The sequence below is a fragment of the Pagrus pagrus genome (genome assembly GCF_965226575.1).
Source record: "Pagrus pagrus genome assembly, chromosome: 6".
Classification (NCBI taxonomy): Eukaryota; Metazoa; Chordata; class Actinopteri; order Spariformes; family Sparidae; genus Pagrus; species Pagrus pagrus.
Window position 1 is genome coordinate 28,238,929 of NC_140190.1, and position 16,555 is coordinate 28,255,483.

At 39.3% G+C, this 16,555-nt stretch overlaps 1 protein-coding gene across 4 annotated transcripts in view; it reads left to right on the plus strand.

Annotated features, from left to right (window-relative positions):
- The window catches only part of bcar3 (BCAR3 adaptor protein, NSP family member), an 82,114-nt gene that overhangs the window by 30,247 nt on the left and 35,312 nt on the right, over positions 1-16,555 (plus strand). For 3 of the 4 annotated variants that reach the window (XM_084355397.1, XM_084355399.1, XM_084355400.1), the window contains 2 exons: positions 11,568-11,763; positions 12,429-12,671. In XM_084355397.1, coding sequence (XP_084211523.1) covers positions 11,568-11,763; positions 12,429-12,671 — 439 coding nt within the window. Of the gene's footprint in view, positions 1-398; positions 524-11,567; positions 11,764-12,428; positions 12,672-16,555 lie in introns of those variants that run through there. The other variant, XM_084355398.1, reaches the window with a different exon arrangement.

Here is a 16,555-nt window from a genome sequence, read left to right on the forward strand (position 1 = left end):
GTCACATCTAAATCTCCTCTAAATACCAGACTAGTTGGTGGTGTTGGTGTAAAAGGTCCCAAACAAAAAGACTTGGAGCATGAAATATGAGGCTGTGCAGGGAACACAGAGGAGAGGAGGAGGAGGTGGGGGAGGTGGAAGTGGAGGAGAGGAGAGGAGGGCAGGGAGAGTTTTGTTCGGTGCTGGGGGGCAGGAGTTGGGTAGGGAGGTGGGGTACAAGAGACAACTCGGCTTAAAAAAGAAAGAAAGAAAACTCCTCCCAAACTCAGTAGAGCAGGAGGAGGGGCTGGGTGCTCGCAAATCACTCCCCTGAGAGAGAAAGAGGAGGGCAGGGCTTGTGATTGTGCAGCGCTACTTGTTGTTGCCTGTCTGAAGGAGCGTGAGTGTATCGTCTTCCAGCCGGTCAGCTAGTCAGCAGTCATTCAAACCAACTGCAATGAAGTAATTTTGATAAAAAGAATATAAAAGTAGAAGATAACTCAGAGCAAAAGATCACAAAGAGGAGAAGAGGTCACACTGAGAGGTAGGAAAGAAAATCTGTGTGTTTATATGCGTGTGCATCCATATACAGTAGGTGTGCGTTGGAATGTGTGATAGCGGGGCAGACAGAAGTGAGGCAGTAATCTTGATGGTCATCTTCTCCTGTGGATGCTCTTTCATTCATCTTTGTTTTTAAGGCTTTTCATCATCTAAACTAATAACGACAATAATGGATTTTATTTGTGTATCGCTTTAAAAGGTATTCAAAGGCACTTTACATGTTCAAAAAAGACAACAGAAACAGCAGAGGAAAATAACAAATAACTATAAAAACAACAACAATGAAAAAGGAGAAAGGCGGCTGGGGACTAATGGATCATAGATTTGAAGCGGATTTAAATAGGTGGATTAGAAGTTAAAAAATAGACTGTGGCTCCTGTATATCTCCCTACACTCCCATGCCTCCTCTTCATCTCTCAGCAGTCGGTCTCTCCATCCCTTTTGGTTGAATTGTTTACGGCTCGCAGTGAGTTAGATTTGCTCAGGGACTTTTTGGGCAATAAGTTGCCCTCCCAAGGCACTGGGTGTAACTGTGGTTGCTGTGATTGGTGGTGCTAACTGTGGAGAAAGCCCAGCAGGAAACGATTACATGAAATATGACAGATAAGATCAAGCGGCTGTTGAGCGGTAATGGAAGAAGTATTCAGATCCTTTATGTTAAAGTATCAACACCACGCTGTTAAAATACTGTCCTGCATGTAAAGTAAAAAATATGTAAGCATTACCAGCTAAATGTACTCAAAGAATCAAAAGTAAAAGTACTCAATATTAAAAAAAATTCTCTGTTAGTCTTTTAAGGTTAACTGTTTTGTTTTTGGATTAATATTACTGCTGTATTAATGTGTATGTTGCATTTTACTGCTGTAGATATTAATAGTTAAGCTCATTTTAATTACTTCATATACTGTTGGGTAGTTTACTCCAAAGCAGTGCAACATATTCTGTAAGATCATCATATGTTCAGTGTTGCTGTCCTGTGTATTCTTAAAAAAGACTTGGACTTTTCATGTGTTCTCAGCTTTGTGACAATACAATTTTCCAGCTACTTGAAGGACAGTTTTAAATACCTCATTTAGCTTCAGAAATCAGAGAATTTTCAACAGTTTATCAGAAACATTCAAATTCACAATCACCAAATGTGGAGTTAGATGGTCCACCAGAAAAATATAATGGAGTAAAAATATTTGACTCTTAGATGTAGTGGACTAGAAGTACAACCAAAATGAAATTACGCAAGTGAAGTACAAGTACCTTAAATTTGTTCTGAAGTATAGTACTTGATTAAGTGTACTTAGTTACATTCAACTACTGTTTGAGATTTCTTGTTTAAGGTTTAGGTTGAGCTCATAAATTTAATGTTTAATTGTATTTTTCTGTATACATGCAATTAATGATTCAGCTACTTAATTGGCTGCTTATCAGAGACAGTATTGCTTGAGCAGTGTAAGAAATTCATTTTAAGAGTTGTCAGACTACACTTATATGATAAACGATTGGTTTTGATATTGCTGGAGTCATCAATATTTATTGGAGCATATGGTTATAACGGCTCTGAGGTTCTTCTTGCTCAGAAACACTTTAACAAGTTGAGTGACTGCTGCTCAGATTGAAACTCTGACCTTTCAGTCATGACAACATGTCTTTAAACAGCAAGCCACCCATGAGATGATGACAGAGGCAGACATATGTGCGCATCTGTGTGCGTGTAGTGTTGATGTTCTGTTTGTTGTGCAGCTAAACACATACATGCAGCAGGTTGTTTCAGACTTTAGTCAGTGGCGTGTCTGAACCATGTAGCTGTGTTAAACTGAGCAAATTAGATTGGGCCTTTAATTAATGCTGAAATGTGTCTGTGTCAGATTTACAGAGCTCAGCTTTAACTTTGTGTGCTTGCAGTGGTGCTGTTGTGTGTTTGGTGTTGTGTTACCTGCCCCAGTGGGATGAGTTGGTTGGTATTCCAGCCAGCCGTCAACACTATGTGACTGGTGGTCTTCACAAAGCCTGACTGACTCAGAGCAGAGGCTGAAAGTAAAAACGTAAATATTAATTTTCAGGACCTTTAATGGACTATAATTTTGGGACACTGGTAGTTCACTTGAGCAGTACCACATTGTGCAACTTTAAACTGTTGTATATTTTTTGAAGGAAATAGTCCACTTTTCACACAGTGTATGTTAAGCACATATAAAGTAGTTAGACTTTTGTGGTACCAGTTGGACCCACTGCAACATGATAAACATCAATAATTAAGCAGTCTGAAAGAGGGCATTACTAGTGTGTTAACTTTGGATACTTAAAGCTGGAATCTATAACTTGTTCTTGATAAAGGAATGGTTAAAGTTTTTAGTAAATGTGGTCATTGTGTTCTCATCAAGGTTAGAAGATAGATAGCATTTTCATGTCTGTACCATCTGTATGCTAAATAGGAAGCTAGAGCAAGGAAATGGGTAGCTTAGCTTCGTGAAGCATGAAGGAATTGTGGGGAAATAGCTAGTCTGCCACTGTTTAAAGGTGAAATAATACTAATTAACATGGAATATCCTGGTTGTGTAATTCATACAAGAACCAAATTCCAACAGGACAAACTCTGACTTCACTGGGAATTATGTGCTGGAACTATAACTTCACCAGGTCAGTGACTCTCTTGAGTCTTGTTGTCAACAACTGCTGACCTTAGCTGCGCATTTAGCATACACACAAACGAGTGGTGTTGATCTTCCCATCTAAGTCTTGGCAAAAAAGCAAATAGGCATGTTTTCTAAAAGGCAAACCTTTTCTTCTAAAGTATTGTGTACTTGTATTTTCATCTGCATGATGGAGTGTTGTTAAACGTCAAGACTGACACACTTGTGAATATAACTGCTGTATCACCGTCATCACATGTACTTTTATTACTTCAACCATCAAGTTAGCATTGCTGTAACATCATCCAAAGGTAAAACCTCCACCAATCAGTGTCTCTTGCTGATCATAATATGGAGTACAAAGTGGTCAATGAGTTGATAACACTGCGGTCAGATAAGGACAACTAGGACGACTGATAGAGTTGACTGTGAAGTACAGCACTAATACTATGGGTTTGGTAGAACAGCCCTCTCTATCAGAGCGACACAGTCTTGGAACTCAGTACTCAGAGTTATATAAGAGATTGCTGCAGCTTCACTGATATTTTAAATGAAATCATGGCTAATATCAACCCAATCATGTACAGATCACGCATAAAGGCAAACACTTAATCTCATAAAATCTGGTTGTAATTGTCGCAGTGTTTTAATATTTTTAAATCTCGTAAACGTTGTTATCAACCAGCCCATTTGACAGTACAAGGACAACTCTGAGTCCTCTGCTGTCTTTGTTGGAACATCATTTCAAATAGTGAAGTTGTTTGACGATATTTGGGTTTTTGCTGACTTTTTTACTTGCATATTTGACTTCTTTTGGATGACTTTTACATTGTAGTATATGGTGATTTAATTAAGAAGCTATATCTTCCACCACTGGCTCTCTCAGCTGACATTGTCTCTCTGTGACTGACTGGCTCACAGCTTGGTGCTCAGTGACTGTACATGGTCAACACATATTTTCCGAGTCTGTCCATCTCTACATTTCAAAGTAGACATATAAAATGAGAACACATACTGAGGGTAGGTGGTGTGTGAGAGAGATTCAGAAGTATTAAATGGCAGCTACTGCTGTGGGATTTAATAACAGCCTCATTAATATGTCACACACACACACTTGTAGGCCTACGCACTGAAGAGCGCAGTAGGACACCTCTCTCTCTCCCTCTAACAAAGACTGGCTCTAAACAGCGGTCATGTGACAGTTGTTCCTATTGTTCACTTCTGGCCAGGGGTGGTTTTGCTAATGCACTGGTGTGTGTGTGTGTGTGTGTGTGTGTGTGTGTGTGTGTGTGTGTGTGTGTGTGCGCATGCCATAGCAGGAAGACACTTGGAGCCTGCTAGAGGAAACCCCTCATTCCCAAGCATGTTGATGTTTGTGTTAACCTCCCTATTGTGTGCATGTGTAATGAGAGACCAGTAGTGCAGCATGTGACAGTTGCTGTATAACTCCATTTAATTTTTAAATCATATTTTTGTGTAGAGTGCTCATGTTTTATTGCATTAACCAGATTACTTTTAAAATTCCCTCGGTCAAATCTGAATTCCCAAACACGCACAGCAAGCCATGGTATTAGTGAATTAACTGGGACTTGTTGAACTACCTGAAGAACCAGTGGTGGTCCTCAGACGCCCAGTTTTTAAAACCACTACTTCAGTGGATTAAAGACAAAGCTTTCAGACTCCTGACTGATGTGTATGATTAGCTAGAGAGACGGGGGAGGGGGGATTACATTAAATTGAACTAGATTTATTTGGAAAGTTATGTCCTTCAACCCTGTGAGATAGAATTATAGAAAGAATGAGAGGGGTAGTGAAAAGGAGGAAGGGAAGTGAGAAAGATGTTTGTTTTATTGCTACTAACCCTTAATAATGAGCTGCTTGTCGTCTAAATGTTTATACTACCATTTCCTCTTCCTGTTAATCTGCACTTGTTTCCCACCCAAGAGTTTGTGTGTGTTTGTGTGAGTGTGTGCTGGTGTTCCTAACCCAAGGTTTCACTAGTGTTGGTGACAAAGCAGACCTCAGTTCAGAATATTTTGTCTTTTATACCATGGTCAAGGCAAACACTTCTGATTGGATAGTAGATATCTATTTAAATGTTAGAGTTGTGAAGTAGGGGAAACCACTGCTTTTTGGAGTATGTCCCCACTGTCAGGGTTTTGTGAGCAGGATTAAGAATGGAAGATTTTCTTTTCATGTGCCAGAGGTAGAACATTTCTGATAACAATTGTCAATGAGATTAATGCAGCTTTGCAGGTTGATTTAAAGGAATAGCTCCAAAATCACATATGCCTTTGATCAACATGACAAACGTTAACAGTTCCGAGCAGCAGCTACCACATCTTTCTGTTCGGATTGAAGATGATGACGCCGCAAGTAAGCATCATGCTGCTGACTATAGAGAAAGTGCTGTACTCAGCGTTTTTTAGAGTGCTCCAGCTTTTGTGCTGCCGCTCCTGAGCGCTTCCAGCTGAAAATCTGTGAGCTTTTTTTCATGCTCATCTAGATAAGAGATGTACTGATACAATTTTCTTACCCCGATACCAAGTGCCGATACCAGTGCTTTACAAAAAACTGCATACAGGTGTGCTGCTGGGAAGTAGGGAGGGGAGGGTCCCATTCCTAATAAATACATTTTGTTGTATCAGATCTGTGCAACTGTTCAATTTCAGCATTTTAGGGAGTATCAGAGGCATTTCTGATACCGATAATGGGAACATCCGTAATCCAGATCCTGTACACCAACATCTAATGTCATCTATGCAGAAAATGAAGGATGACTTTTGTTTCTGTAACACTGGACACCAAAATAACCCTGTCCACTTTGCAACTCTATCTTGGTACATCTCGAACATAGTTTCAGTTGACGGTTTAACGGCCATTCTGAATATTAAACTGCATATAAACATAGCAACAATAGTCATGCCTCAAGCCAGGTTACCAAGTAGCTCACAGTAGAAACTAACCTAAACATGGGTTAAACTGACTAGAAATGAACTAAATAGTGGATGAGCTTTTAAATCTAGCTTCCCTTTTTATTCCTGGTGGTGGTATGTTTGTGTGTGTGTAATGCAGGCTGATGTAGCCGGGGGCTGAACAGCTGTAGGGAGGAGAGGATGAGGCAGGAGGAGGGGGAAAAAGGGAAAAGTCTATTATTACGAGAGGTGGAAGGACAAAGGACAGAAAGAAGGTGACGAACTGAGGAGGCAAAAGAAGAGCTGACATCACGATGGACAGACAGAAGGAGGGAGGGGATGTCTGTGTGGAGGGGGGCTCACGTTTTAAAGAGAACGGAAAAGATGGATGAGTAAGGATCGAGTGAAAAGGGGAGACAAGTGATTTAAATAAGGCAAAAAAGTGAAATAAAGACTGTTGAAGGATGAGGAAGGTGAGGAGAGGTAAAAGGAGAAAGAGATAGAAGGAGTGTGAGTGAGGTTTTTCACACCTTTCCTGCATGTTGAAATGACTTCCTTCTGCTCTTTGCATGAATAATTTATTTATTAAGATTAATGGACAAAGTATTCATGTGCGTAAGTGCTGCGTGTCTGTGTTTTTACTCAGTGAGAGTTGGTCCTTTCTCCTCTGCAGGGGAGGGTGTGTGTCTGGCAGATGGTCAGGGCCACACACACACAAATACACAGCTGACCCTCCCGGAGGGTCTTATAATAGGTCCTCCTCCTGTAGTCGTTCTGCCCCTCAGAGGAATCCACACACTGACCCAGCATGCCTTAACAGGACTTTTACAGTGCGGTTGTGTGTGTGTTAGTGAGTGTGTGTATAAACTTTACTTGTCATGCTGAAAAGTCTTAAACGGGCCAGCTGTTCCTCTCCCTAAACCTATATTTGCATTTTTATTGACATTCATCATCACAAGCTGGAGACTGAGTGACCCCCTGCTGTAGTAGGGTTAGGTTCCCCTTTAATATTTGATTCCAGGTTTCCTGTATTCACTAAGCTCCAATGGCCATTGATCTTTTATCAAATATTTATTTCTCCTTGACATTTTTATCAGTAAAAAAGCAGTGTACTAAATGCTGAGGTAGCAGGCCTGATTGGTTAATAATGTTCTTTGTTTCTGTACTCAAAGAGACAAAGATAATTTGTTAGAGAAAGAAACACCGTCCTTTAAATCACTCTCAAATCACAAACTGACTGTGTTTTTGCAGTTTAACACCAGTTCTGATTCTTTGCTTGTAAAACAACGCCATACAAAGGACTGTTGGTGAAACTATCATGTTAATTGATTTGATATAAAGCTATAAAAGCTAATACAACCCTCTTACCTGCGCACACGGTATCACTATGCATCTTGTAACATTGAGTTCTGCATATCTTGTAATATGATTTTCTGTTATCCAGTTATGCAATTTGTTGAGTTCACTTGTACAGCAGAAATATGGCCACAAGTTATTCAATCCACATTGTGTCTACATTTTTCCAGTCAATCCAAAATCCTAAGCCTGTCATCGTGGCTGAAAGCTTGGCTTGTCCGTTGTATCCCTCACAAAAAAACAGTTGATTTGGATGTTTGAGAATACTACGGATTCTAAACTAAAGAATCACAGACGCGTGCCAACTATTTATTTAGATTTCTTTATTTCTTTATTAATCCTTTATTTACCCAGGTGAAGTTAAGATTATTTCTTTTTTTTCACTTAAAGGATGTTCACAGAAAAGAGTTTTATTTCTTAACAAAATCTAAGGTAAAGTGATTCCAGTATGTTTTAGTGCCATTTTGAGAATTTTAAGCAACACATAAAATTTTCATATGGTCCCCTGTCTAAAGATTGTATTTCAACAGTAAACAGGGCAACTTTAGAACTGTTGACAGGCGTTTTGTCCTTTTGGTACTGCCTAATTTACTAATCTCATTGTTTAAATCCCTATTCTTATACAAGCTGCTCAAAGGAGGGTGTTGTGAATCAGCATCTGCTATAAACACCACTATATGCATTGGCCAGCTGTTTGAGTTTATCTATGCATATTATACCTATCCCTATCAAATATGCCATAATTATAAATAAATGACAATCTGGGAGGGTAGCAGCTTCCCTGTGGTCCCGGTCTTAGAGACCACACTCATTTAAAAAATGGGTACTCTTTTTGAATGCTGTTTATACTGTTGATCATGGGTAGTCTTTTGTTGTTATCATATACTCTAGTAAAATCTGTGTGACTGAATTTTTCTGCAAAAGGATTTTCTGCACAGAATTACAGTTTAGTCAGTTCAGTCAGTTGTTAAGAGTCTTTACAGTCTACTATTGCTTACACAGGGTTCCCCAAGACCTGGAAAACCTGTAAAGCCAAGTCATGGACAACACATGGAAAATGAGAGAAAAGGCAAAATGGCCTCTTGTGTTGTCCTGGAAATATATTTAAACAGTTTCCTATATTTCTATCAGAGCTCCAGAAGGGATGACACGTTAAAATAAGGATCATGTTAATGTTCAAATGGTGACGTTTTAGTTTGTGGACAAGAGTATTCTGAGTAGGCTGCATGCTGTGAACACACCCCAAGTCACATCACACAGTAGCACCTGCAGGCTCGATGACATTGATGTAATGTAAATCATGTAAGTTACATTCTGCTTAAAATGTAAATGTTATTAGTCAGGTTTTTCTTTGCACAAAATAGGGCGATGGCAGTAGGTACTTTTCATATCATTTTAAATTCATGGCAATAAACCACAATCCCAGATAATTTAGGCTAATCAGTTTTAAAGGGGGGTGGATGATAGCATGTTATGGGCAGACTACAGAGGTACGTAATTTAGAGTCTAACTTAAGTTTTTTAACCATCATGTGGTGAAATACAGTTTTACCATCTTTGTTACTTTTCTATTATTAATTCCCTTAATGTCGATGCAGAGCTGCAGTGAAAAGACGAGACAGATGAGCTCTGTGTTTTACTCTGAAGTGCAACACTGTGTGACACAGAGCAACTGATTTAAAAACCGACGCTACTGCCTTCATTGAGTGGAATCCTGTAGGTTATGACTCTGGCCATTTTCAGTGGGAAAACCACTGAAACCACCATATGATCACAGAAGTAAATCATGAGATTGTGAGGTTTATTATAAGTTTAGCGATGCTCTTCACTGATTGGAGCCACCTGCTTGTCTGCGATATAGCCTTGAGTGTTGATTAACTATTACTCGTCAAGTGTAACCAATCAGTTAGTGCTGTGGGTGGGACATTGAGGGAGACCACAGAGTGTATAGGTATATAATAATCGCTTGTATATATTATAGTATACTATACAGTATAGTATTAGTAGCATACTAAGTAAGTATAATAAAACTGTACATTTTTCTTTAAAGGAAACCAGTTAGTAGTTGGCTTTATTAATTACAGAGAGGAACATATTAGTATATGGGTGCGATCCCTGTCTGTCTTACTAGATGGTCACTGAAAATGTCCTGGAAAAGTCCTTGAAAATCATCTCAAGAAAAGAGTTGGAACCCTGTAACATCATTGATGAAATCTAACTTCACTAACTAAAAAAAATAAAAAACCTACGTTCAGTGACATTTTTGCTTATAACCAGTGAGAACACAATGATATCAAGTCACCACTTTTACACTTGAGCCTCTTGAAATCAAGTTATTTTTCACCGGCAGCCATGTTGATTGTCTTCAGCGCCTTTTTGTCAGGCTGACTGCATCTGGCAAGACTACTACGTTTCCAAACCCAACAGTTTCCTCTGTAGCCTGTTTTCACTGATCCTTATCAGGGTGTCGAAATGGAGACACAATAACAAACACCAGCATAGCTACTCCACTCAGATTCTTAGGTTTAATTAGACTAGAGGGGGAGGTAAGGAGAATCTAGTGTCCAAAGGGATTTCAGAATCTCGTACCATCCGGTCTGCCAACATGTCTGTCGGCTGATGGTATTTTAGTTTGTACAGTATGACTAATTGCTGCATGGAGAGTGATTCAGAGCAGAAGATAGCATGCTGTCCAGTCATCATCACATGGCAGGGGAATTTATCAAGAACCTGTCTAAAGCTTTCCATCACTGCCAACCTATGTGTCCTTTCCATCTCTCTGTATTTATAGCTGTGTGTCTGTCCTTCATTGGACAAGGTCCAAGGCATGAGCAAAGAAAAATAGTTTCTTCTTCTTTATATCTTTAGAGAAGAATTTGGAGTAGAAGCCCCACTGGTATAAAAAGAATTTTAAGCATGACATTCAGAGTTTGTTGGTAAAAAATATTGAGGCAGAGAGGTCAGACTTCTCTTCTCTTCTCTTCTCACGCCCACCAGTGGGAAGCCTGTGGAAGTCTGGTTGGCTTCACGACCGGCACCCACTACAAACTACTGGACCATCCTGCTGGTTTAGTAAGGCTCAGGTGCTTTTCATGTAACTTCAAAATGTTTCCCTTTAGAGGGCTGATTTGCAAGATATGGCCAGGATTTTAGCTTAAAGCATAAAACATAATCAACAGAATGTGAAGAAACAACAGTTTCCATGTCATGTCAAATACATATTGTATTGCAGAGATATCTACTAAAGATAGCATGCTGAAAGCTAGCCTCAGCCAGTCCTGTCACGTTATACCACTTTGTCCGATAGCCCACATACAGTAGTTTCAGCTGAGAGATGTATGCCAGTCGGAAGTTTTCTATGCTTCACAAGCTCTCTCTTAGCTTTTAGTGTTATAAATAAACTCATTAAATCTACAGATTTTCCATACCAAACAGAAAAAAACAAGCAAACACCTTCTGAAGTCAAGTTTCTCTCTTCTATCAAACTAAGACAGGCTTAATTGCCTCGTTCATTCCTCATAAAACACACTTAATTAAAATAAAAGTCACCATCTCAGTCTTGGTTTGTCTCTCCACAACCACCTCAAGAAATTCCCTAAACCTGTCATTCAAATTTGGCAGAGTAAGAATCACATTACGTAGCTGAAACTATGGCGTGATGTTATGTAATGACAAGCTTTATCCCCCCATGTGTATTTTGTATGTATGTTGTTGGGAGAGGTAATTTGAGTGTCAGCCATGCGAGTGTACTGCTGGTGGTGGTGGAGGCACCTGTTGTACTGGTTCTCGTTATGTGTGTATCATGTATCACAATATTACATCTCAGTAAGTATTGTATGTCAGTATGTGTTTGTGTGTTTGAGATCATATGTCTTTACAGCAATGTAGCATTAAATCTCATCCTATGGTTACATAACTGTGTATTGAAAGCATGTAAAGGTAAAACACATCTGGAGGAACTCCCTCTGTGAGGTTAATTACTTGCTTTTCTCTACGTATTTATCACCTTAATATAGCTATTAAAAATCTTTATACATAAAGTAATTCAACTTTACAAATCCAAAGCTAAAAACACATACTGGATTCAAGTCTTCTCTGTCTGACTTTGTGTTTCCATGTTTGTTTCTTTCCAGAGTTAAGGATGATGGCGGAGGGGCGTTTTGCCAGTCTGCCCAGGTCCCTCCATGCACACCACACCCTCGGAGGAGGCACTGCACACCCTGGAGTCCCCTCCAACTCCCTCGGTGTCCCCAGCAGCAGCACCTGCTCCTCCAGGAGGCTCCAGGCCTCCCTCGCCTCTTCCATGGACCTCCTCAGCTCCAGACCTGGGTGAGTTGGGTGACCAACAGTGGCTCACAGCACAAAAACACTGGTCTTCAAAGAACACTTGCAGCAATTCAAGGTCTGACTGAATTAACGTGTTAAACAAGCCTGTGTAATGAATGCTGACTTTTCTTTTCAAGTTTTAAGAAATTGAAGATGGCTGTTTAACCAAAATACTAGTATAAGTATAGTTAGCAGGTCAACACAAAACAATTTGCCAAGAAAGAAAATGTCAAAAATAATCATCTTCCTCTTCTCTATTCCTATCTATGCTTTCTTCAAGTATTATAACTGTATGTTGTGTGGACAAACCCTGTCTAAACCCACAAACCACCAATTAAAAAAAAAATATATATATATATATATATATATATATGAAAGGCTGAATTGGAGGACAAAATCCATACAATGATGTACGAGACATCATATATTTCCATTTGATGTTGAGCAGACATAAACATCTAAGTATTTTATAGTGTGTACAGTAAGCAGCATCAAAACTCTTCAATGAAGTCTGGAACAAGTCGATACTTGTGATGCTGTCAAAGTAAAGTTTTTCTTACCTTGAAGTACACGTGTGGAATCAAAGGACAAAGGAGGAGTCTTCACAAAGGTTTTGATCTGTTTAATTCTGTTGAGCTTGCTTCAGTACTTTCCTCTTCCTTCCCCAGTCTCCCTCCAGGACAGGGCAGCAGCCTATCAGAGATGCCCGCCGCTGCATACCACCAAATCTCCATTCATGGAACTCTGCCTCGACGCAAGAGAGGAGGGGCCAACCTCGTCCATGGAAACTATACCTGGGACCCCAGAGCCAATCACACACAGCAGAACACGCCACTGGCTCCTGGACACATCCATCAACCCATGACCTCTCCGCTGGTCCAAAATATCATTGATGACTTCCATGGTTACAGGTAAACACATAAACAAACATATAATGTCACAATGTACTTCTCTTGTGATTAACATCAACTTTAAGTCCATATTGCCCAACCCTATTATGAAGAAAAAAAAGTGTGACACATTCAAAGGAACACTCCACCGAAATGTATGTTTGGAGATTCAACGACTCTGTGTCAGAATTATTTCTTTGGTGTATACGTGTCTATTATGTTCATAGCCTGATATAACTGGTTGTTTGTTCTATGTTTGTGTAGCATGAAGGAGTTACAAACTTTCATTTCCTTATGCAGCGCTGTGTTGTATAATGACAAATATATCCCCTTAAACCGTGCATAGATTTGATAGGTGGCTCTCAAAAGATTTTGAAGCTTGCTTCTCTGTTTGAGAACAGCAGTTGAGTTTTACAGCAGTTAGTATGGATACTAATAGTAACAATAAGTGGGGTTTAGTACTGTCTTAGTTAACAAAGACAAAAATGTGAAAATGAAATGAAATGACAAATGACAATTTCCATAGAAACTTCTCAAACTAATTCTGTAGCATGATCCACATCTGCACTGTTGACCTGCATGCTCAGTATTGAGTTGGTCTGAGAAGTTTCCATGAACTTTTTGATATATTCTGACAGGGTTGTTGCTGTTGTGACTGTGGGTCACCATTGGAATCCTTTGTAACTGCTATGAAGTTATGCTGCGAAGAAGCAAGACTTTTCAAGTCTGTTGGCAGTGAACATTAATACCCAGCTTTAGACGTTAGGTGGATTATTTCTTAAAAGGCATACTTTGTCAGTTTGAGCATCATTATGGCACTTTCAATCACCTGAGACTCGCCATGCTCTCGAGGAAACACTTTATTCACTCAAACTGTTCCTCTTTAGAGCAAGAACTCAGAGAGAGAGTTTGGATGGAGAAAGGCGAGTCTGTAAAGAGCCCCGGGGGGGTGAAGCAGTTAACCCGACTTCAGAAGGAACACACACCTCATCCCTCATCATGTCCTCCCATCTTTCTATGTCTAGTGTAGAGTTACAACAGACTGTATCTGATGTAGCCAGATTTGCGCGCATGTGTGTGTGTCTGTGGGTGCGTGTGGCAGCCCCCAGCAGTTAGGTTACCTTTGTAGGTCAGGGTGTGGCAGGACAGATCAGAGATTACTGTGAGCTCTTTGTCTACTCTCTCCATCTTTCTGCCTCTGTGCGGGTTACCTTTCATAGACTGCTGACATACAGCAGGACAATTTGTCCAGGTCAAATTCAACCTGTGCAGGTGGCTGAATAATGAACAGCATCATGCTCTCAGTCTGTTGTAGGACCTTTCTTCATGAAGTTGGAGCATTTTTTTTTTCTTCAGTCCTTCTACTTCCTATTATTGAAATACCAACAAAATAAGACGAGTCAAGTTTGTTTCTAGCCCCTAGTTTCTGTTTATCTGTAAATGAGCTTAGTGAGTTGAAAATGACATCAAATGCATCAGTGGAGATGAAGTTATGTTTCTGTAGCTGAGTCATTTCTAGTAGGTTGGTGTTGTTTTGTAAAATCAACTAATGTCGGTCTCACTTGACTTCTGTCTGACAATCAAAGAACAGCACTTGGTAGTAATTTGACGGTTTCACAACTACAAAGGAGGTATGACAGATATCTTACGCACACATTTTGATTGTGTCTATATTTATTTCTCTCTTTGTTAGCTTTTTTCACTCACTGACAATCAACTCCTTGGTCTTAAGTATAATGTTTTGGACTGAAATTTTGAGTCCATTAAGTTTTGTTAATTTCGCAAGGTATTCTGTCATCTACTTGAAAATACTTGTAACATCTCAGCTCATTTCAGGGGTAAAAGTGCAAGCACTTAAAGTTTTTTTCAAAGAACCACCCTTACAGACTGTCTGCATATTTTTATATAGTTAAAAAAGAAAATCCCACATTATAAATGTTAGATTTACATTCACTGGTGTTTTCAAACTTAACCTGTAGTGTGACAAAATTCCAGACTTCCCAGCTGACTTATGATGTTTTGAAGCTCCACACAGTTCACGGTTGAGTTTTCTATAAAAAGATAAAAGCGTGTATATCTCTAAGGAATGTAACCACTGGCCAGTCGGTCTTGACTTTCCATCGCTCATGCTGTCAGCTGACCTATGACCCCTGACCTTATGTTGCACTAGCTTCTGATTGGTCAGTTTATCTTTTCTGTTGACCTCTGTGGGCAGTCAGCAGACTACCGGGAGCAGAGGAGGGGGAGGGAGAGGGAGACAGCAGAAAGGAGCAGGGCAAAGAGAGGGATGAGAGGGAACTGAGAAGAGATGGACGGTGACAGACTGTTGACACATTAAACCCTTCCTTTCATCAACATAAATAAGCTGAAGTTCAAACCCTTCTGAATGGATTCATTTCTTTTATTTTAGATCAAATCAGACCGACAGCTTCAACCTTAGGATCTTTAACAGAGAGTCTGGGACCCCAGAAGGGCTCCTCAGAGTTACTGCAGAGGGGCCACTAAATTATTGTTTGTTATTTGTTAAAAAATTGTAATGTGTCTGAAAATACACACTTACATGAATCCAACATATTATTAGCAAAGATAAATAGGCAACAAAACAAAAAACACAATAATATTTTACCCAACAATTATGATAGTCTACCCATGATTTCTGGTGCAATCATGTGAGCAAGCAAACCTAACTGTACACTAAATCACACTGCGGCACTTATCCCTAACAGCAAACTAGTCAGATAACTGTTATCGAAACATAATGGCCAGTTACCTGAATTATTGTCCTGAGTTTATGGACAGTCTTGTGAAGCAAGAGATTTTGACATTAGCCGTGATACAACTCCTGCCGACTTATTCATACATGGCACTGTAGGCCACCCTTAAACATGATTGTAGGCCCAGTTCGATATGCAATTGAATTTTATACAATATATGTATTTGTAGTTTCTACACTATACTACACTATTTATGAATATATACACTATATTCTCCTTTAAATGGCAAAGATTGTTATATTAATCAACTAAAAATCCAAATGTGTACCTGATGTTTTGTTATCTGAGTATTACCCTGACAAACTGAGGGAGACAAAGACCAGGTTGTGATAGAGGGATGACTTAATTCTGCAAATGCGAGGGCAGGTGTGAGATGAAAAGGTATGGGGTCAACAGAGACTCACATCTCGTAAAAAAATGTGTATATATTTTCCATTTAAAGCAAACATTTCAATTTTTGCTGTAGTGAAATATTTAAAAATGTCAATAAGATAAGCACTGGAAACACGTGTTTGCCTTGTATATGAAACCTGTAGTGGAAAGAAAGAACCTGATATCGCTACCAGATTTGAGAGTCACCTGATGTGCCTAAAATTCCTACAACACTCTTAGTTAGTTAGTTTTTTCTTAGTGGCTTGTGCTATTGTTGGAAGCTATTGTCCCACAATCAAATGCAGAGAGGGAAAAAGGAGCCACTCACACCTGTGCTGCTTCCCAATTTCAAATGACATACTAACGTCGTGTACACAGTACAAGTATTATTGTCATGAAATATATTTATTGCAGTTTGTATACAAAACACGCATTATCATTGTCAATATCACGGTATAATTTTATCATTTAGAACAAACAAGAAAAGACTTGCTAACTCTGACTAACATGAATCAAACTGTGTCTTTGAAAAGACACTGCCAATTAAACTTCACAGACAGTAAAGTGTTGACAGCAATTTTAAATAAAAAACACTGCTACAGTAAGATGTTCCCAGAGCAGTTTTAATTTTTTGCAGTTTAAGTCCTCATACTGACATTTTGAATATATTTTTTTGAATATATTTTTGTCACTTCTTTGTGGAGTCCTGTCATAGTCAAAACCCTAGAATTGGGATCTATTATGGAATTTGAACACATC